The sequence below is a fragment of the Rhamphochromis sp. 'chilingali' genome (genome assembly GCF_963969265.1).
Source record: "Rhamphochromis sp. 'chilingali' genome assembly, chromosome: 1".
NCBI classification, from domain to species: domain Eukaryota; kingdom Metazoa; phylum Chordata; class Actinopteri; order Cichliformes; family Cichlidae; genus Rhamphochromis; species Rhamphochromis sp. 'chilingali'.
This window is the reverse complement of record NC_137929.1, coordinates 29,871,195-29,894,891: the sequence shown is the minus strand read 5'-3', so window position 1 is coordinate 29,894,891 and position 23,697 is coordinate 29,871,195. Positions and strand designations below refer to the sequence as shown.

The following is a 23,697-nucleotide window of genomic DNA, read 5'->3' as shown; positions in this document are numbered from 1 at the left end:
ACGACTTCACAAAAAGTTTAATATACTACACTAGGTTTCCATTAACACTCCTGACATCAGCACAAATGATTCATGAAAACGATGCAGTTGTCATTATTGGGGATCTCCATATAACTTATGCTGACATCAGCTTAAAACATCAAAGTTTAAGTACAGCCCCTTCCTTTCAGAGGGGCGGCGCTCTCTGAGTGCTCTTGTTTTGGACCACGTGGACTCACACCTTCACTCACCCACTCATGTTGACTCCCAGTTCAAATTTGAGCATCTAAAGCGTACAGCAAATTCAGTAATCAGAGGGAGACGAAGGGCCCATCTGTAGTTCTCACCCTCTAATTTTTTATCTCGCTCGGCGTCGCGAGTGAGCACGAGTCATTTGTATCCGGGGCAGAACCTGCAATGCCTTTCTGAGGAATGACGCAATTAGGATTATGACTTTGTAAAAACCTGGCGAGCGCGCCACTTAACAAAACAAAACCACCTGGTCATGACATGGACGATTGGATGCAGCTCAGCCGGCGTGCCCGGGACGACAAACGCCAAATGCTCCACGAAAGCAGCACGTGTAATAAGAATCATTCATTCCATAGGCGCTGCCTGCCAGCCTCACATACAGCAAATTGTTAAATGTTCCATATCGACTCGGGCCGTCAACGTCGTGGGTTTCCCGGAGAAATGTGGCTTTTAATTTTTCAACTTTGCTAAAAGAAAAGACAGAAAAAACCCGCCATATCTTAAATTGGTGGCCAGCGCTACAGAAGAAATAGTAAACTTAACTTTGCTCCGGGAAGCCTTGGATAATGAAAAGACTCCAGCACTGATATTGACAGTTTCTCTTTTCACAGAGGCGAAAAAAGAAGAAAAAAAAAAAAGCGGCAGTCAGTCAATATGCCCTCACGCTTCATGACTGCTTTATAGCAGCCAGTGTGTTTCTGGCAGCCAATATTAACTGCCACACAGGAAACAATACCTTTCAACTAAAGTGTGGCTCCAATCAATTATAATTACAATATTTATAGCTCGCTTTCATTGGTGGACTGTTTGGGTGCTGTGCTTTCCCTGGTGAAGAGTCAAAATATTTTGACTCCATCTTGGTGTGAATGCATCAAATAAATGCGATGTTGCACCTGTGTGACGTGAGAACGACTGAGCGTCCCTCTCTGATGACGCTCAGGATGCAGTCCCACAGGAAGCGTCGGGCTTTGGGGTCCATCCCGGTGGTCGGCTCATCCTGCAATGAACAAAAAGCTTTCAGTCAGTTCCACCCAGGCGCTTCTTTTAGGAATGAGCTGTCAGGCAGTGCACGCAAGCAGGTAAGCTGTGGATCGGTGTGATTTCAGAGAAGTGATGAAATGAAAAGGGGGGGAAAAAAACACATGGATTTTTAGGCTCTAGTATCACAAAGCTCTTTGATCGTCATCATCAAAACATCACGAGAGGAAATATTTTTGGAGCTGTGGTCCAATCTGTGCCGAAGGCCGCTGAATCTGCTCAGCGCAGCCGAGAGCTATATAAGCTCTGCACTACAAAGGCGAATTCTGACCAGACCCATGTTCACATGATGGGAACATAAACATGAAGCACACACCAGCGCAGCACGGCGCACGCTCACACATCTCAGTCACTCGCTGCTTCTTTTTCCTCGGGGCTTGTCTGTCCATGCCTGATTAGACATCGACAGTACTCGGTCCACAGGCTGGCTTCGTTCCACGCCTGGTTCTATCCTCGCTAGCAGAATCCCACAAATCCCACGGACATTTCCATCGCCGTGCCCAATGTGCCCCCGTGCAAACTCTATGTGGCGCTGCCTCAAGGCCGCCTGGGCTCATTGGGCTCGCGCGCAGTGGCGAAATTGACACGGGGAGCTGACAACACAGGGTCCCCCGCTGACTTGGAACGAAGGCTAGCCTGGCTCAAGGTTTAGCACAGTGCAGCTTGATAGCTTACAAATTGAGGCAGAAACGTCTGGAAAGATTACTCCTTTACATCTTTAATTTAACATGGATGGAGTCATTACTTAAATAAAATTATTATTAGCACCGTAATCCAATGAACTGCTGCAAATGAAACAAAGTAATGTGTTAATTACAGCTGATGGGCAGCAAATGAAACAGGAATAATGTTGAATAGTTGGAGACATTTTTGGGGGGGAAGGAGGGCGAAAACAGGCATTAAAGTGTAGATTTTTACATCTTATTTTGCCATCAAAGCTCAGGAAATCACATCAGACCATGTGATACGCTGACTGGATTTGCGGAAGCTTTGCAAAAATCATAATGAAAGGTTTTTAATTAAGCAAGCCCGTGTGAAGCTCCAAGTGCTTAAGGCCGCTGACGTTTGTCCCTCATAATGCCACGGCACGACTTCCTAATACACATAAATTGAAAACAGGCGGCGCGGCACATTCTGGGTCACTCCTCCATTATTCTTCCACGGGTGAGGAAATGTGTTGGCTCTCGGTTTTAAGATCTGATGAAGAAGGACTTAATATGTGCAAACACAATTCTGTCTGCTCCACATTTTTCCAAAAGGACCGGTGCTTTTTCCCGGAAAATGAAATTGAATTAAAACACGACCACTGAGTGACCTCTGAGATGCACAGCCTGCTCATCCGCAATTAATCTACTTTAAAAATCGTTCAGTAAGGGTTTGCAAGTCTGATCAGTATCTTAATTTTTCTTCTTTTACTAGACGTTCTAACCTGTCGTATTCACGCTGCTGCATGTGTGTATTTAAAGAGAAAACAGCTTATGCTGTACACCACATACACAATATCAATAAAGCTGAATCTCACCAGAAAAATCACTGGAGGACAGCCGATCAGGGCTATCGCTGTAGAAAGTTTGCGCTTGTTCCCGCCGCTGTAGGTTCCTGCTGATTTGTTGGAATATTTGGCTAGCCCCAACTTCTGGACCCCCCACTCAGCCACCTATGGAGGAGAGAAAACAGAGCAGCCATTGTGGTGTTGAGAGGAGTGTTCACCTGAGCCCCATCACTGGACTCATGATAGCGTGATGGATGATATTTTGACTATTATATGTGAGCTGTGTGGTTTTTCAAGGACAGGGCGTGACAGCTGGTGTCACCGTGAGACTTTAATGGCAGGTCTGTGGAGGTACTTTACTGTTTTCAACAACATCTCATCAAACACAAGAAAGCAGGAGCGTGGCCAGAGCTGTGGATGTGCATGCTGCACTAAATGAAGGCTGCAGGACCACCAATGAATTCCTTTCATGCACGTGGATGCATTTGTTTATTGATTATGCAAATAAGGCACAGGGACTTTGTTTGGATGGAGACTTGCCATTGCAAAAAAAAATAAAAAAAAATAAAAAAATAAGAATTTGCAGTGAGGAAATTTTTGCAGCAAAGTTAAGAGCTTTGTTAGCCGCACAGAACTGTCCCTTTGCACTGAAGCTAAGGCATCAAAGCCCTGGCACCAGGTCTGAGGCCTGTGGTCACCGGCAGCCTTTTCCTCTTTTGATCTGAGTGCTGGAGAAGCGGGCAGTGTGAGGAGTGCGGGGAGGCCGCCTAGGGCGGGCCACACCACTGGGCATTGTGAATAATGCAGAGCCATAACCCACAAGCTGCTCCTTTTCTTCTACTGGCCATTTTTCATTATGTATGGCTTCTCTCATAGAGGTTATCTATCACTTTGACATGTACTTCACTTTGCCCTACATGCATTTTAGATGCACTCTGTTCGGTGCAGCAAACAAACAAACAAACAAACAAACAAAATAATCTAAAACTAAAGAAATATAGTGATGCTGTTTCAATAGCTTTCTATCTAGTCTATACTTGGTACCAGCCAAGGTGCAGATGTGGTGATGCACACCATTAGCCAGGAGTGAAACAAAGGCTTCAATTAAGAAGATTACCATGGCGACCTCTCTTGCCGGTACCCCTCGTAGCCGGGCGTAAAATTCCACATGCTCTCGTCCAGTCAGCAGCTCATCGAGAGCATCAAACTGGGGGCAATAGCCCATGTTCTGGTGCACGGACCTCATCTCAGTTCGGATGCTGCGGAAGAAACACAAACGCTGGGTGACCTTCGTGTTTCTAATAAAATATCTGAAGACTGTATTACATGCAGTCTTCATGCAGCACAAAGACATGAAACACAAAGAGACGAAAGCTGTACAGCAAACAGCAACATAACTGAAGTAGACGTCAAGCTGGGTTTTAGAGGAGAAGATTCAAACTGGCGTAGAAAGTAAAGTTGTCAGATATTCACAATAACTTAAAAGAATTAGAGGAGCAGAGGTGAGCCAGTCAACCCTCAGTGAAATTCCTCCAGACTATCATAAAGCAGCAGACGGGTTCATTTCACATCCTGTATTTGCAGTCTTAAGTAAATGTCCCCAACACACATTCTCTGTTTTATCAAATACAAACACAAATACACAGAAAACATTTTCTTATATTAATACTTTCACCTTCAGCAGCAGCAACAAATGTTTTTCGCAGCATTTTTTTCTCTTATTTTCTTAGTAACATTCAACAAATGTTCACTTGAAATCTCTTTCACCTGCTGCTTGGAGTCCGCTAGAGCTCAACAAGGTCGTGTTGTGAACCGAAAACTCCATTAATCTAATTATATGTTGAGTTCTAGCTCTGAGTAAAAGTTCACAATAACAGTGAGCAATAGTCCTTTGATAATTAAAGCACCACTACAGTGCTACTATTTAAGTCTGTTAATGCTTCAGTGTTCTTTCATGTCATGAACATTAAAGCTTGCAGACCTCCAATCAGAAGCATCCATGAAACAGGCTTAAAACGTACCATCACACCGCATGAGTTCAAGTTTCTTCTTTTTGCAATAACATTTTCAAGAGTGACTGACTCGCTATGAGCTAAACAGCTGCTCCGAGCTAACCGCTGTTAGGCTCTGTCGGTGTCAGATTTATCCAAAGCGTCTGGCTGTATTTCATTTGTAAAAAGGATCTCTTGGCCCCAAGTTTAAAGACTCTTAATGCCCTGGTTTCTACTGTATTTCTTTTTTTCAATAGAGAAAATCATATTCACAAAAGTAATAACTAATTAATGATTTCACTTTTGCTTTTCTGTTTCATCTATCATGGATTTGGGACTGAATTTGAACATTATTTTCCATCACAAATAAGGCTGGGAATTTATGTGCAGCATCTGGCCACAAGAGGGGAAGTGCCATAAGCCAGAAAACGCTTTGGAAATACAAATACAATTCCTGAGAAAGTTGGAAAAACTGTCAAATGGAAAACTGAAAACAATTGTTTACAAATCTCATTAATCCATATCTTGTTTACAATAGAACCAGAGCATGCCCGTTCCCACTGTCCGACACGTCTCATAGTAACGGGAAAAGTACCTTTCCATGTCGTTATGAAGCGCTACGGGTTCTCAATTAAAATTAATAGAATGCACTCGCGGTGATAATCGACGCTTTGAACTGAGGCCCCAGTCCTCCATTCCAGCCCTCACCATAACCTTAACCCGATCACAGTGTAATCTAAAGCGATTCATGATGAGGACGTAAAGATTCATTCCATCTGGCTCTCATGCCATGCTCACATAACATACCGACAATTTGTCACACGTGTCTGTATGTTACGTGTTGCCATGAGAACGTGCTGCAGAAAGCATGTCAAATGTTATATTTTAAGAAAGATATTTGCTTATTTTAAAGTTAATGGCACCAACACATTTCTAGAACAGGTGCGGCTGTAAGACACATTGTAACACACTGACTATATCACCATGTACAGTACAGAATTGTTTTTAAATATCCCAAGAATTTGGAGAAATCTCTGTATGTAAGTGACAGGGTCAAAAATCTCCACTGGCTGCAGATGATCTTTGGACCTGCGGGCACTGCATTAAAAACAGGTATGATTCTGTTACGGAAATCACTGCACGTGCTCAAAAGCGCTTCCAGAAATCACTGTGTGCTGTCTCAGTTCACCGTGCGATCCACAAATGCAGGTTAAGGCTCTATAATGACATTACAGCCAAAGCTCACTGAATTGGTTGGAGACAAAGTTGAAAACTGTTCTCTCTGGAAAACATGGATGCTGTGTCTGCCAGACTAAAGAGGAGAGGCCCCATCCAGTCTGGCTTGCACATCTGGAAAAACACAGTCAGCGCTGTGTTTTATAAACAGGTCTTAGAGCAACGTATGCTCCCCTCCAGACAGCATCTTTTTCAAGGCCTTGCATATTATAGCAGAACAACCTTAAACCACATACTGCAACAACATGACTTTGGAGTAGAAGAGTCCAAGTGCAGAACTGGCCTGCAGTCAGGAGCTTTCACTTTATTTTCTCAGTTTAAACATTTGATATGTTTTCTATTTTGAATAGAATTTTGGCTTATGGGATTTCCAAATCATTGTATTCTGTTGTTATTTACATATTACGCATCATCTCAACAATTTTGGCACTGGGTTTGCACAGACTACACTGCTGTTAGCTTAGTATAGAGACTAAAACCTCTAAACTCTGGATGATCTTTGAAGACTGAGGATTCCAACAAGAGGGGTTAATTAGCCCAAATACATACTTATAAATGTGATGATGTGCATTAGCGTCTCTGTGGTAACTGAGGTAATCCACTTCCTTCTTGGTCTTCATCAAATAACGGCAGCTAATGAGCCACCTGCTGCGGTTAGCATGCTAGCTTTTCCTGAACAGTAAAAGCATGCTAAATGCAGGCATTGCTATTTTCTGTGAGCCCACAGACGCAGACAAGAGAGACGACTGCCATGAGAGCATAAACTTCCATTTAAGAGAAGCTGCCTTTTCTCTTCTACTAATCGTTCTTGCCAATGCACAGAAAGCATAATGAGCTGAAAACAGAGTGGGTGTAATCACATCTGTTTTTCCTTTTCTTTTTAGTTTTCGTTCCCCCTAAAGGTCTCGGATTTTTCTCTGATCTCCTTTGTACCTACATTAATCAACATAAACACTGCTGAGCAAAGCACTGCTCTCTTCGCCGCTTGTTTTTCGTTGAACACAAAGTCAATTGCAAGACGTGCGAATGAACAGCCGCGGCTCAACCGCACTCTGCCGTGCCGCCTTAAGAGATGCGCGCCAAGGCAACGGAACACGGTTGTTTGTTCCTAAAAATAAGGAAGAGCAAACTTTCTTTCTCTCAAGTGCTCGAGTGTCAGGGTATTTTTTATTTTTTTTGTTTTTGGCATGTACAAAGATTTCTTACCACTGATATTGCAAGGCTGAGACAAAAAAAAAACAGAGCAGGGTGCAGGGTGAGGATATGAAAAGGAATGAAATATGTGTAAGCTGTACAAGAGGTAAGGAGGGGGAAAAGGCGAGAGCCGAGTCTTCAGCATTTCTGAGAATCTCAGAGTAAGGAGAGAAAACCAAAGCTGAAGGAGAGGCAGAGACAGCCAAATGTATAACAGATAGTGGAACTGCATAGCTGGGAAAAACAAAGACAGTGAGAGTGCCGGAGATGGAAAAATAGAAAGCGGTATTACAGAGAATGAATGTAGCTGTGGAACAGGATGTGAGCTATAAAAAAAATACAGCTCGATCCCCATCTGAGCAGCCTTCCTAGGTGGCTAATTATGATGAGGTACTTGGTGCACTAGTGGGAGTTAGGGCCTCACCTGTATCCATTTAGGAAGGCCTCTCCACTGGAGACTGGGATGTCTCCTGTCAGCATCTTGAACGTGGTGGTTTTTCCAGCTCCGTTGATTCCCAGCAAGCCGAAACACTGGCGGGGACAATGAGCGGGGGCGTCCGTTAGGGAAAACAGTGTTTTACGGTGTCATTGAAAAACAGGCAGGGGAAACCGGCCTGGGATGACATTTCCAGTTTATAGCATGCAGGTTTTTATAATAAATACCACTCATTAACACGTTTAATGAAGTTTACCTATAGACTGTGCAAATACTCGTCTGCTGCGTGTAACTGGGACTGCAGTTTATATTGCATGCTCGACTGCTTCGATGTTTAGCAAAATAACAAATTGATATATTCTGTGTGCAAACAAAACAACAAGACTGTAAATCAACACGGCAGGCGCACAGGAACAAATACTAAAAAAACTAAATAAAAAAACACTCCCAAAGCATTTCTTCCTCACTCTGTAAATTGCTACAACAAACACCACCCTCTCTCTCTCTGTTTTTTATTTCCTGATGCTGCTGATTTTACTTCCCTCTAGAGGGCATGTGGCAGGAAGTTGTCCCCGCAGAGCCCCGCGGTCATGTGACCCGCCTTAGGTGCTCTGGCTCGGACATAAATATTTGATTTCTGTCATTCATTGATCCCTGCTTGTTTGTGACCTGTGCTTGCAAATGCACAGAGAGCTAAGCTTGATGTAAATAATGCATGGAAATGCAGTGTGTGATCAGCAGAGCCCCGTGAATCACAATATTCCACTGGCATTTACATTGGGCTTTGAGTCAACATTGGAAGGGAGGATAGGATACTAGCGGAAAGCCCGCCGAGCACGAAAGCCTGTCAGCATTTGAGATTATGTTTAAATCAAGCTTCTAGTGCTACGCTGCGTGTGACAGTGAGTGTGTGTGTGTGTGATATCCCACATGATATAATGAGTTTTACACAGATAAGTTGTCCAGTTCCCTCCGTGGCGTTGGCCTGTTTGGTTTCCTCCTGCCAAGTGCACAGAACTCAACAATCACTGAGTCCACATGCTGCTGCTACACAACACCCATTTCTTTCCTGCTTGTATCTTTAGTAGAGACATGCTTAGCTGTAGTATGACTACACAAACAAGCCTGATAAGGAGATCACTGTTCCTACTAATGTCTTCTTTGACAAGAGTGGAAGATATTTTGATTTGACTCTGAGAAAACACTGAGCCAAACACTCTCAAACTGTCAAGAAATACACTCGCACTGTCAGTGCAATCGCCCAACTCAATGCCCTCGTGCTCTCGTGAGTCAGTACTGTCGGACAATTCATGTCATTCATATTTTATTTTCTGCAGAAACTGATTTTTGCGAAGTAATCAAAAGTACGATTGTTAAAAAAAAGCCCCACAACACGGAGAAGTGCAAACAGACAATCTACTTGAGAAGGTGCTTGTGTGATACAGCAGCATCTGGCTCACCTCTGCGGCAGGAACGCCCACACATAGCCTGTCCACAGCGGGGGTGCTCTTCCGAGGGTATACCTGCAGGGAGCAGACAATAAAATGAATCAACCAACCAGCAAGAGGAAAGGAGAGAAAGAAGGCGAGAAGGTGGGAGGCAATGGGAGTGTGGGAAGCAGACAGTGAGAAAGATAGCAAAGAGGATGGCATGAGAAAATATGGAGCGATAGGCCAGAGCAGCAGGGAGGAAGTGAGATGGAAGAAGCAGGTGGAAAAAAGAGAGAGAGAGTGTGAGAGAACGCGAAGGAAACAAATTTTAACAAGAAGGGATAATTTGCAACATTTAGAGTGAGCCAGATGGGAAAAGCTATTAAAAAAAAATTAGACACTTGCGCAGAGGAGAGAGGGAGAGGACATAAAAATGAGTATTTGTGGCTGCAGTGACAGCATTCATGAGCAAATCTGTCTTGACTTTGAGTACCACTTTAGCAACCTCAATAACCATCAACACACTGTCACTAGATGACCAGCATTTTATTTTATGCACGGACAGCGCATTCGGCCACATTCACTGGCCTCGAAATACAGTGTTCAGTTCAGTTCAGTTCAGTTCATTTTTATTTCAAACATTTCAAACATGTGCCTTCACAATCATTACAAAATATCATTCCATTATTTGTTTGAAAAGGAGTAGGCTGAAGTATTTACTTATTTGTCCCTACCCCCTCAAGTTTTACCTCTCATTCATTAATTTTTTTTTTTTTGTCTTAAATTAAACAAACAACATATGAAACATATAAACATATGAAGTAAAACAAAACATAACATACATAAATCAAAAACAAGAAATTAGCAAGCCCCACCACAGTATAGTTTCTTTCATATGAAAAATACAGAATGTGTATATTTGCAGATACACAAGTTATGGAAAAACAACAAAACAAAACAAAAAAAAACAACCAAAAAAGAACCGCAACACCATTACCAGCAACATTACCATCCTGGGTTAACCCCGTTTTCTTCATTCTTATACTTATTTAAAATTAGGTTTTTATATTTTACTTTAAACTGTTTTATGTTTTGACTGTCTTTTATTTCTTCTGTTAGACTGTTCCATAATTTAACTCCTGCAATTGAGATTGACATAGTTCTTAAAGTTGTTCTAGCACTTTGTATTTTTAAATTCCATTTCCCTCTTAAGTTATACCCACCTTCTCTTTCTATGAACAATTTACAGATTTCTTTGGGAAGCAATTTATTTCTGACTTTATACATTATTTGCGCTGTTTTAAGCTTCACCAAGTCTTGGAATTTAATAGCTTGCATTTTGACAAAGAGTGCATTTGTATGGTCCCTGTACCCTACATTATTTATTAATCTAATGGCCCTTTTCTGTATTATAGTTATTGTTTGTGTGTTACTTTTGTATGTGTTTCCCCAGACCTCTACACAGTAGCTCATATATGGCAGTAGTAAAGCACAGTATAAAATGTGCAGTGCTTTCTGATCCAACATATGCTTTGCTTTTCCCAGGACGGCAATGCCCCGTGCCAATTTCCCCCGAACATAAGTAATGTGTGGCTTCCAACAGAGCTTGTGGTCAATGATCACCCCAAGAAATTTTATTTCATTTACTCTTTCTAAATATACATTGTCAACACATATTTCTACTTCGATGTTTTTCTTTTGGTTTCCAAACAACATAAATTTGGTTTTATCTAGATTCAATGATAATTTATTTATATCAAACCACTTCTTTAATATCGTTAATTCCTGTGTGATCATTTCCAAAACCTGTGGCAATTCCCCACCTGAACACAGTATATTTGTGTCATCTGCAAATATTACAAACTTTAAAATCTCCGATACTCTGCAGATATCATTTAAGTACATAATAAACATTTTTGGACCCAGTACTGAACCTTGAGGTACTCCACAAGCTATATCCATCAAATTAGATTTATATTCATTTATTTGTACATATTGTTGCCTATTCCCTACATAGCTTTTTAACCATTCCAAAACCACTCCCCTAAACCCGTACTTTTCCAGTTTTTTTAATAGAATTTCATGATTAACAGTATCAAACGCCTTCTTTAGATCTAAGAAAACTCCGAGCGCATACCTCTTATTATCCATACATTCCGTTATCTTTTCCATTAGATCTATCAGTGCCAAAGCTGTTGATCTGTTGTTTCTGAACCCATACTGACTATCTGTCATTAATTCATATTTTTCCACAAAACTGTCAAATCTTTTTATGAAGAGTTTTTCCAGTATCTTAGAGAACTGGGAGAGTATTGACACTGGGACACTGTGACGACCTTGGTGAAAAAGCACGCCATCTTTTCTGTTAAAGAAGTCTTAAACCCAGTTTAATAAGACCGCTCAACACAAATTGTCAATTAAATGGAAGATTAAACGACCTCATCATTTTTGGAGAACGGCTGCTTGCATCAAGGAGTTCTTGGGTTGAATCTTAATTGTGAAATTACATTTAGCTCATACAACAACATCCTCGATTGAAAAACAAAACTGATGTCAAGGTGTAAAAATCTGCAGTTCTTCAAATGGCCACTTGAGGCTTATTCCCCAAAAATGAAAACTTGAGAGCAAACTAATGATACAGATTTACAGCAGCTTTACAAAAGAAATACAGATAATTTGCTGGTTAGTAAAAACTGTAAGGCAGTTGGTTCTCAAACTTTCAAAATCTGAAAAAAATTCCCAAACCACAAAATATATTTGAACTAATAATTCACATTAAAAAAATAATACAAATTAAATTTTTGCTAGATAAAGTCAGCAAATTAGCCTTCAGCAGACCCTTTTTGGTTGCTTTCTGTACCTAAAAACAATTTTGCTTAATTTGGTTTCTTTCTCTTTTTTTTCAAACAAACACATGGTTATATTATAACCAGAGGTCTATGAGTAAAGGTAAGGAATAATTAAGAGTGTGAAGAGATAGCGAAACGCTGAATAAGTAGTGAACACTGATATATTTTTACTGTTTAATTATTAAGACCTAAAAGTATATTTTCCTTTGGGGGTGGTTAGCTGAGTTACCAGTTAGAGTTACAGGCGGAGACCTTTTTTTCAGGTTCACTGGTTGTAGACAATAATGAACCTGTTGTTCAGTTTCTAAAGTGAGTATCAGTGTTGCCAACTCCTGATTAAGGAAAATCGCTATTGGCTGTCCTAAAAGTTGCAAGAAGTCGCTAATTTGCATAATTGGTCATGCTAATATAATTGTAACCTACGTTGTTGGAGAGAGAAATAACATCGTGGAAGAGACAAAGTGAGTAAAAAACGTCCTAAATGCATTTAGAATTTATTTAGAACTACAAATTAAATTTATTTTAGCAATTATTGTTCTTTTAAATGTCACAATTCCAACCTTGCTCCTTTATCCGGGCTTGGACCGGCAAAAGTGACCCGAAATAGGCACTCTGGTGGAGTTACTTTGTGTGTGTGTGTGTTTATAAGTAGTTTTAAACCTTGTGATCCACAAAACAGCATAACAGTAAAAGAAAAACTGACTGCGGTACAGTCAGTGCGAAAGCAGCGGCTTCGCTCATGCGCGATTCATTTGCAGTTTGGACGCACAGGTGTGAACGTCTTCTGCCCTGATAGCAGCTGGGGAAGGACTATCCTCCGCCCGTGAGCGCTTTGGAACAGGCGAGGTGCCCACGGCAGCACCCGCTGCTTGTTGAGAGTAAAAGTGATACCCGCTTTCACGTCAAAAAGTCGTCATAAATAAGTCTCCAATAACACCAGAAAAAGTCGCCAGATTTGTCGCTTTTTAGAAAAAAAGTCGCTAAGGGGGTCTGAAAACTCGCTAAATATAGCGACAAAGTCGCTGAGTTGGCAACACTGGTGAGTATGTCTTTTAAGCCTGTTTGTGCTAGCCAAATTAGCTTCCCCTTTAGAAAACACTGACATGCTAACCAAGCTAGCCAGCGGTATCATTAAAACTCTCTTCTTGTCTAAATATGGTCCAGTCAAAAAAACAAACAAACAAGCAAACAAATAAGAGCAGAAAACATATTATATTAGAAATTGGCTTCAATGAGTAAAGAGATTATCTCTATACTTCTGTAGCTAAGAAATATTTAATAGTGTCGAGAGACAGTGGATAGAGAACTGCTAAGTAACTGATTAATATTGATACATTTTTAATGTTTAAATTATTAAGACCTAAAAGTATGGCTTGTTTTCAGCCACAGGTGGGAAGCATGTTTTTCAGGGTTTACTGGATCTAGACAAAAAGGAACTTGTTCTTCAATTTTTCAAGTGAGTACATTTGAATCGTGATCGTGGCTGAAGAGTTCGCCTTGTAATTGGCTTGGACAGTCTCGGTCGTTCTGTCCTTGGGCAAGACACTTCACCCATTGCCTACTGGTGGTGGTCAGAGGGCCCGGTGGCGCCAGTGTCCGGCAGCCTCGCCTCTGTCAGTGCGCCCCAGGGTGGCTGAGGCTACAATGTAGCTTGCCATCACCAGTGTGTGAATGTGTGTGTGAATGGGTGGATGACTGGTTGTGTAAAGCGCTTTGGGGTCCTTAGGGACTAGTAAAAGCACTATACAAATACAGGCCATTTACCATTTACATTTCTAAGCCTGTTTATGCTAGCCAAAATTAGTGTCCCACTTAGTATAACACTGAATGGCTAACCAAGCTAGCCAGCAGAATCGTTAGCAACAGAAAAATGTCAAATGTGAGACATGAAGATAAACCAGTGGGTAAAGTGATAGATATGAACATCTTAGATAGGCTGTGATCTTACTTTAGTATTATTTTTTGGTGGCATACTTGCTGAAACTAACATATGGTTTAGATATAAGCTCTGGCTAGTTAAACCTCCTTTATGCTATGCTGAGGACTCTACCAATGCCTAAAGGTAATATATAGTGTTTTAGATATGCATTGTTCTATTATATTTGCCATATAATTGCTTTGTTTGTCTGTTAGCTTCACTAAACTAACATATTTTAGCTTTAATTGTAGGTGGAATATTTGATTATAATTGGGTAGGCAGAGGAGACTTTTTTTGGCGTTATCCTGCTTTAAGATATTGTTGTTGCTGTATGGGGAGGAAAAAAATAACCAGTATATTTAATATATATTTAATGTTTAACATCTCATCGCAATCAATGCCTGTCCAAACCAAGACAGACCATTTGATTGACCACACAAGTTCCAATCAGAACTAGAATCATATCTTCAACAATGCAGAACAAAAAAATTTCTTGTAATTGGATTGTGAGTCAGCATCATGTCGAGGCTGTGTGGTTACACTTTCAATAAAAAGGTGGCTTCCCATAGATTTACTTTCATCTTTTTTCTGACAAATGCAAAATATAGAAACATCTACTTCAAATGAAAATGTTTTGTTAAATTCTAAACAAAAATCATGAACATCCAACAAAATTAAGCATTTATTTTGGTGCCCTTCTACTTTGAAGGCTACATATGGGTTGTGTATGCTTTCAATGTGACTTGGAATCAGTGTTGCTTTGTTCTCATGTGGAAAGACAAGACAAGGCCTTTGTTCTTACTGGAGAGTGTGACAGTTTAAGATATTTAGCATTCAAAATCAAGGACAGCACTGTGCCCTTTTGAGTTAAGAGTGTCTGTTTTGGTTTCATAAAAGCTGAAAAAAGACTTCTCTGTGAGTGTTGTGCATGGTTATGTTCTCGTATTGGAGAGCTGCACTGGAACAAAAACGTGTTGCTAAATTTTTGTTAGTATGAATGTTACATTTCTTGGTATTTTAAAACTTTGTATCCGAAGTAAATGCGAATTTCAGTCTGCCATTTAAGTCTGACAAACAATGACATTACATTTATTACACAGTTGGCACATCAAAAGCATCTGATAAAAGCAGGAGTAGCACAGATCCATCATTTTTCCAGCACCATCTGGCAGCTGCACTCAGTATTTATCAATCTGGATTACATATACTACCTTTCAGTGATAGTTTTAGGTGCTAAAGCTACATCAAAGCGAGAGATATATGTATGGAGGAAGGCAATTAAAGGATAATTCCCCTCTGGCTCGAGTACCGCTGCAGCTGTCATGATAAGCAGACCGACATCTAATCAGATGAGACGGCTTTGAAAATAGGATGTCGGCACCTAAAAAGCTAAAATACAGATTTAGGTTTTAACATCTCAAGTCTTGAGTTTCAAATGCTGCATTTCCGGCTAAACCATGTACACTTACGGTCCTTTTTCTTTTTTAAACAGTACTGCAGATCATGACTCACAGTGCAAAGGTTCACATTTTTTGACACCTTTTACCTTCACAGCCCTGTTAAAAGAACGTGTACCCTTCGATCTCACCACTCTTCACGTCTTGAACAAGTACAAACTTCTGGAAATGACAGTGAACTCATTAAGAAGCCAGTTTGAGATGATTTGAACTTTGGTAAATGGTCTTTATCCTGCTGGAAGCAGCCATCACAAGATGGTACAGGCTTGTAAAGGGATGGACCTGGTCAGTAGCGGTTTTTGATACAGGCGACACGGGCGGTTGCCCGGGGCAGCATCGTGGTGGGGGGCGGCATCATGGGCATCGGTTAAAAAAATAAATAAATTGCTCGTACTCATGCTGCCCCGACGTCATGCCAGCGTATATTGGGAATAGCATAGGCACCGATCGGTTTTCTATCGCCCATTTTCTGGGAGTAAGGGCGCCCTCCGTTTGCGAGGTGCGCCTGCTGCTTGGCGGGGGATTCTCTGGCTGGCTGGAGCAGCATCTAATAACCAACTTGCAAAATAAAACAAAATAAAATCAAACCAACAAACACGAAAACACCAGACATCATGATACAGACTTATAATTTGCGCCGATGTTTTTTCGAAATTCTATAAAGTGAGCGCGAGAGCCCTCGGTGCACCTGCTCGCTGCTGAAGTCAAAGTAAACTTTATTGTCATGTCCGCTACATACAGTCCAGTATATAGAGAGACGAGATGACGAGGCTCCAGTTACAGCAGTGCAAGTAAACAAACAATAAATATAAGAAGAGTAAGAAAATAAATATACACTTTAGGACTCGGGGTAAAGGGATCAATAACAATTTAAAATTTATAATTTACAGTTTGATGATTTAAAGTCTCACACACAACCCGTCGAAAGGGGAGGGGGGCGGCTGCTTCCAAATAGAGCACATTTCATTCATAATGTTGTAAATCCAAGCCCATTATGTATTCATGATTTGAATCCTGGGTTGTGTGAAATCCCAGAAATACACCTTAGACAGGGTCAATCTGTGAACTAAGGTGTAGGTCTGTTAGGTTATGTTGTGGTGATCCTCGGGTTGGGGGATGGGTGTTCATACTGCAGTGCAAAATTAAAACCAATGGAAGATGGACAAAAAAGTTCAAAGCCATCAGGTGCTCAGTTTAGAAAAAAGAGAAAAGTAGAGGAGGCGAAACGAGAAACGGGGGGCAGCAGAGGGAGTGTTCGCCCAGGGCGCCAAACAGGCTAGGACCGCCACTGGACATGGTCAGCAAGAACATTCAGGTTGACTGCGACATTTAAACAATGCTTAACTGGTACTAAGAGACCCAAAGCATGCCAAGAAAATATCCCCCACACCATTACACAACATTTTTCCAATCTCCTATAGTCCAATTTTGGTGAATTGTAGCCTCAGTGCATTTCTTGCCCATTCTCGTGCTTATGTTGAAACTTCAGCTGGTTGTCTTCACCACGCCAACATGCCTAAAGGTACTGAGGGTAATGAGCTTGGTTTGTAAGAGGAGTAAAAGAGGCCTAAAAAGATCCCTTCCCTGCGCCTCAACCCCCTAACATCTTGTGTCAGGTGGTCTCAATAAGTCACGTGATAGGGTGAGGTAAGGTCTCACCATGGTTTTACTTGAAATAATGATGATAATGACCCACGCCATTTTTCACACCTTGTCTTATGTGATGAGGCACATGACCAATAGTGGGTCATTGACTCTCCTAACGGACAGCTCCCACTAGGGTTTAAATACCTGGGACTCTGCACCATTTGGTTTTAGAACTGAAGAAGCTTCTCGGACGAGAGGTGAAATTCTTCAAGTAACTTAAAGAAGTCCAGTCGCTTACTTTCCAAGCTCCTTAGACCAGTGTTTCCCAACCACTGTGCTGCGGCACATAGGTGTGCCGTGAGAAATGATCAGGTGTGCTGTGGAAGATTATCTGGTTCCACCTGATTAGTACTCTAAGCGATCAGCTTGAGTAACAGGCTGAATAATGACATTCTCTTCCACTAGAGATGATAAAGACGAAGAAGACAACGCAGCGATAAATATTTGATAGATAAATATTTGAAAAGAAACAATAGTCAATCTGACCTGGGTCCTGGAGAAAATTCCTACACCGATGAAGGCCCTAGCATGAGTAGTGGTCAGAAGAAAGCAAAAAAGGTATACTGGGGACAAACCGAACTAATTCTGCTATACCTGGTGCAAGGGGGAAAATGATCAACATGCTTTTTGTGACAGGTTTGTTTGGTGGTGTGTGGTGTGATTTTTCTAATGTGAAATATGTGCCGTGGCTCCTAAAACTGTAACTCTATAAACTGTATTTATTACAACCTTATTTAGTATAGTTCCAACAAGCCCCCCCCCCCCCCCCCCCCCACTCAATGTGCAATATCACTGATCACACTCTCAATGCACCTGCTAGTTAGATGGCATGTATGTGTATGTATATAGATGTAAGCATGTATGTGGAAATATGTATGTGTATGTATGTACGGATGCATATATGTATGTATGTGCGTGTATGTTTGCAGGTGTATATATAACTTGTACATATCTTTCTTGTGTAAATGTACAATTTGTCTGTTATTGTGTAAATACTTAAGCTATTGTGGACTTCACACACATGGAGAAATGCCAAACTGCCTTTCATTGTTCCTGTAACAGTGACAATAAAAAGCTATTCTATTCTATTCTATTCTAAAGGTTGGGAAACACTGCCTTAGACTACAATGACCTGGATGACTGAGAACCTACACAGACTTAAAGGCACTGAGTTACTGCCATGCCTGATTAACTGGTGTGAGTCTAAAAAATTTAAATTATTAACACGATGCAAATGGAGTCACAAGCAGGCTCTAGTTTGCCTTTTAAGATGAAATTTAAGAAAGGGAAAACTGCCAGAAAATATACTTTTTGGAAAAAAGCTGAAAAACCTCAAAATCACTTAAGTCGAGTCTGGTAATCACTCAAAAATGGGTAAATAGGTTTTAGGCTAATGAACAGTTGAATCTATGTATAAATGTTTTTGTAGACAAATGTACGCCCTCTCTAAATGTAAAACCAAGAGCTCTTGCCAAAGGAGTCTCATTTGAACGACTTAAATGCCCTCAATACACATTAGCACATTAGCACACTTGTAGTATGCCAAGGTGCCACTCATCACTCATTCTCCTTAATCCAAACAGCTGTCACAAGGTTCCTTGAAACTTTCCCTGTCATCTCAGTGAGTGACTGGAAGGTTAAACTGACAGCACTGGGCCTGGAAAATGCTCACAGACGGACACACTTCCATCGATTATGGTGTCGACGCTAATGCAGCAGCTAAGTGGAGGCTACCAGGTGGGGCGCATAGCAAAACGCTCCTGTTTAGTGCAGCAGGATAAGGAAGGGGAGGAGCAGGTATCTGACAGATGATTGATGGCCTGTCGATCGCTTCAGAGGCATGCTCAGATTTATGACAGGACCCAGCCTGTGGCACATGGCCACCAAAGCCATGTGCTCATTGATCATTTTATTATCTACACCCCCCCAATGGATGGGGCACAGCTGTGGAGGGAGTCAATGAGGGCACTGCAGGAAGAATCCTGATGCCTTCTGCCAATGCTCCGCTGTGTTTGTGTGGCGATGGGCCACTGTGTCTCATCTCGTAGACGTGCTGTCAACTGCGAACGTGCACATGAGTAATAACTGAAGTGCTTGTCGACAGCAGACTATTTCAGCCAAACCGAGTGAATACTTTCATACTGTTTGAAAGGCACATTTGCAACAATGATTTTAAGAACTTTAAAGACGTTCGCTCTACAACTCTTAGCTGAACAACTAGCATTCCTACAACCCGGCCCAACTTTTTGCCTTTGAAGATGATTTGTAATACATTACCCATCCAACTGTTTTGTTCAGTAATTACCCTAGGGAGTGTGGCGCACAACTGTGTTTCGTGAGCAACGAGTGAGAGATTAAGTATGGTGAGAATGAGCAGACCGAGGGAGTAAAGGAGCGAAGAGAGGTGGTAAGAAGCAAAAGGCTGTTAGATCGTCCAGCTGTCGGCACTGGAGCTGCAAAGCAGGCTGCTGTGGTGACACTTCCTGCTGCCACGCTGCCCGCAGGGAGGGAACATCTGCCAGTGGATGAGACGTTAATCTTGGTGGTGTTGAGGCTCGCACCGCCACAGTATGCTCAGTCTCACACACACCGAGGGAAGGAGGGCCAGAGCTACATAGGAGCGCACACCCTTTCCACCTCTAAAAGTGTAATCTTGTTTGGTTCTTGTGCCCACTTATGATGTTTGTGATAGCGCACAGCTGCAGGCTACCAACCTGTCTTTCCCATTTGGCCTGGAAAAGAATATTGCTCGAGCACATGAAGGGAGTAAACTTCGCCCACACACGTCCACATATTCAGGTGAACTAAAGTATTTGAGTACAATGATGCATAATGATTCAGAAATATAGGTATTGAGTGTTGCAAAAAGTATTGTAGGTGGACTACACAATTTTCCACATATAAAAAAGTAAACATTAACATAATCTATAGCAGTAAGTCATAAAATAAGAAGCCGAGGACATGCAGAGGGCAGGGTGAATTTATCAGGTTGCAAGAAAAGGTGAGAGGTTACAGGATGAAGGTCCATCATCAAACCAAATTTCTTCTTTGAGTATTATTAGTTATGCAATTAATGACATATAAGGAAAAAGAGAGATCATTATTATTATTCTGAGAGTTTATTATTCAACATTTCAGTTCAAATCTTTGCACTCAATATCCCAAGTACAATCTTCATGAGTACCCTGTTATTGTAAAACCAACCAAGCTCATTTTGACCCCAATATAAAATAATTGAAACACAAAACTAGCAACTCCAGAGATCTAATCTCTCCAGCAGGTCCTGGGTCTGCGTTACAAGCCTGTAACACCTCACCTAGGAGGTTCCCAGGAGGCATCCTGGTCAGATGGCTAAACCATCTCAACTGGATCCTTTTCATGCAGAGGAGTAGCGGCTCTGCTCTGAATGACCGAGCTCCTGTAAGGCCGAGCCCAGATGCCCTCCCGAGGAAACTTGCTTCCGCTGCTGAAATCCACGATCTCATTCATTCGGTCACTACTCAGAGCCCACGGCCACAGGTGAGGGTAGGAATGAAGCTTCATTGGTAAATTGACAGCTTCACCGTCACGGTTAGCTCACTCTTCACCAAAACAGGCCAGTACAATATCAGCATCACTGCCAAGGCGGCACCAGTCTGTCTGCCAATCTCCCACACCACTCTCCCCACTCACGAACAAAGCACAAGACAAACTCCATCACTTGGGGCAGCAACTCATTCCTGACCCAGAGCGGCCACTCTACTCTTTTCCAGCTAAGAACCACGGCCCTGAACTTAGAGTTGCTAATTCTCATCCCACCTGCTTCACTCTTGGCTGCAAACAGCCTCAGTGCAGGCTGCTGGAGATCACGGTTCGATGAAGCCAAAAGAAGCACATCATCTGTAAAAAGCAGAGACAAGATACCCAAACTCTTCGCCCTCCACCTAGAGTTTCTTGGCTGCGCCTAGATATTCTGTCCATAAATATTATGAACAGAATCAGTGGCAGAGGTCAACTTTCTCAGATACAGTAGATCCAGCTGCATCTCAAATGTGACATCATATTTACTAAACGTTACCTTTACAAGGCAAGAGAATTTTAAGCAGGTTTAAAGATAAAAGACATTTTAAGACAGTTTGACCTTATTTGACTTTGAAAAAGAGGTCATTGGTCCTCATTCCCTGTATGCCTGCATGTTGTCAATGCAACAATGGCAGTAAGAAACAGTTTTCAATAGCTCGATCAAGCATTATTGCCACTGTGACCTTCAAATTAATCTTTTGACCTTGAAGGAAGGATCAGAAGTCACAGGTGACGTGACTTTTGAATCTTTATACATGACTTTCCATAGGTTAACACAGCACACTTGTAAGACTCATAGTTTCTCATTTTTAAGGCTTTTTGTTAATTTTCTACCAATAAATTGTTAAGTTGACCTTGAAGACATCGGTGGATGTCGGGCAAATTTGAATGGGCTGTTAAAACGACCCCACTCTCCACCCCTACAAAGTTTTATCAGAATTCATTCAAAACCTTTCGAGTTATCATGTTTTCAGGCAGAATAATGACATGCAAACACTGAAAACATAACCTCCATGGCGCGGTAAATTTGTGGGGAACAAACTGACTGACAAAAGTGATAAAATATTGGAACAATTTAAAAAAAAAAAACTCAGATATTACAAAAAGAAAAAAAAATACAGGCCCCAGTTGGTAAGATGAGGCTTAAACACAATTACACTTTTTACAAAGAGGCGATGGAACAAAATTAAATCAAGTACGAGCAAGAACAGAATGGAAAAAACCTCACTGAAAATGTATAAAGCACCAAAGCTGGATACCTTAGTGAGGTCACAGATCCTCAGAAGGTCGCTCCGGGCTTCGCCTTCATACACCCGCCTTCGTTCCCTGGCAACATCGATATCCTCTTCCTCCGCAGGCAGCCACTTCCCTGAAATAAGTCTAGCAGAGAGAGTCAAACACAGTTGGCATAATACCCTTCATTAAAATTAACACGAACTCGCGTGACAAATTATGTTGGTCAAAGTTTAAGCTCAATGAAACAATCTCTGCAATTTTCATAAATAGATGAAGCCACGGGCATTAGTTCCTATGGCAACCTCGCTTTTAGAGTACAAAACACTACAAAAAAAGAGTGGAAAAAAAGAAAGAAAGACATAATTGGTTTGAATTTGGTAAAACACATTTGCAGAGCAACAGATGTTTCATATAAAGTCAATATAGAGCGTATTACTAATCCTAACAGCTGCGAAAAGGAGAGAATTTGTTTATCTGACAAAACACAAGGAAGAGTTGTTTTTTTCTTTTTGTTTTTTTGTTTTAAAGTTTCTTACAGTCACCTTGGTTTGCAGAAGAATTTATACTGGATGAGGATTGTAACGGCAAACATGACAATTCCCTGGATGGACATGGCACAAAGGTTCTTGCCCACCATTTCCCAGCTCAGCGGGTTCTTGAAACGGTCCTCCCCTGATAAGAAAATTAGCAGACGCACACAGGAGAAAAGCAGGTAATTACACAGATTATTTCCACGTGTCACGTCACAGTAACTTCCAACCCTTAACAGCGAGCCCCGAGGATGAGTTAACGGACACGCTGTCAAAACAAAAGGGAAATAAGCAGATGTGTTTTCGTTCACGGACAGCCAAATGTGTCTTTGTCAGACGCTGGTGTTGCTGAGACGCATTTGTTGGTGAAAGGCGGCAGTTTAAAAAGCCACTTAGCCTTTGCATAATAATAAAAAAAATAAATGCTGTCACCTATGTCAGAAATTGCTGACATCCTGTACTTTTCATGTTGAAGCCATATTTGTATTTTTTGGCTAATGAACATGCAAGTAAAGTAAACCGTTGACAGCCCAGCACTCTAACCATTATCATATCTGCTCTCTTTCCCTCTCCCTCACGGCTTCTACAGCCCTTTAGGCCAAGGGTGGGGCGGGGGTGGGGGGTGCAAAGGAGACAAGAAAAACGAAAAGAGCTTTCAGTCTCATTCTCGGGTAAATAGCCCCTTTCCACACTAGCCTTTTTAAGTTGTGATTGCTTTTCTCTTCCTTCTCTCCAACCGCCGCCGCAAATGATTCCTCAAACCGCTATTTCCTGCTCCATCTCTCCACAGATAAGACCCCTTTTTCCTCTTGCATGTGCCTCTGCTTCTTGATGACCTCCTCAATACTGGCTCCACCTCCACAAGCACCATTACACTGTTTTTTTCCCTATCCTGTCTAAATTTAACTCATGCAGAGTGTGCAGCTGTAGTGGACACTAGGGAGGTGCGTTTCTGGTCAAATATTGGAGAACTAACGTTTAGAACGAAATAGCATCGTATCAGTGGAGAAACGGGTGGAATACGAGACACAGGGCCATATAAATGCTCCTTTGTGGGCTATTATTATTATATTTTTGGATGGCGTGTACATTTCTAGCAATATTTTATGGTATTCCAATAACTTAAAGGCTCCAGTCATTTGCCAGTGTAACAGAGAACAGAGCAGTGTGGTGGGCGACTGTGATGCAGAAACGGGTTATGCAAATGTTTCGTTGCAAAGATCCACAGAACATTTATTCTGGCTGTTTTCAGAGCAGCACGCGGTGCAGTTGCGTTTGTTGTTGTTTACTAAAAGACACGGCGAGGTTTGCAAGTAAAATGGAAGAAATCTGCGGCGCAAGTTGCTCTAAATATTTTAAGAGGCACAAAGTATAGGAGAGCAGGATGGAAATTTATACAAGCGGTCCGCTGTGATAAATTAGGTGCTGCAGCTGACTGCTGAGTGAGAGGA

General features: G+C 41.6%; 1 protein-coding gene across 1 annotated transcript in view; it reads right to left on the bottom strand.

Annotated features, from left to right (window-relative positions):
* The window catches only part of LOC308402380 (phospholipid-transporting ATPase ABCA1), a 202,689-nt gene that overhangs the window by 19,533 nt on the left and 159,459 nt on the right, over positions 1-23,697 (bottom strand). The window contains exons 41-47 of the mRNA XM_080891181.1: positions 22,259-22,388; positions 21,740-21,860; positions 9,079-9,141; positions 7,607-7,713; positions 3,879-4,020; positions 2,792-2,926; positions 1,125-1,228 (exon numbers count right to left, since the gene is read on the bottom strand). Of these exons, the coding sequence (XP_080747307.1) occupies positions 1,125-1,228; positions 2,792-2,926; positions 3,879-4,020; positions 7,607-7,713; positions 9,079-9,141; positions 21,740-21,860; positions 22,259-22,388 (802 nt within the window). The remainder of the gene's footprint in view (positions 1-1,124; positions 1,229-2,791; positions 2,927-3,878; positions 4,021-7,606; positions 7,714-9,078; positions 9,142-21,739; positions 21,861-22,258; positions 22,389-23,697) is intronic.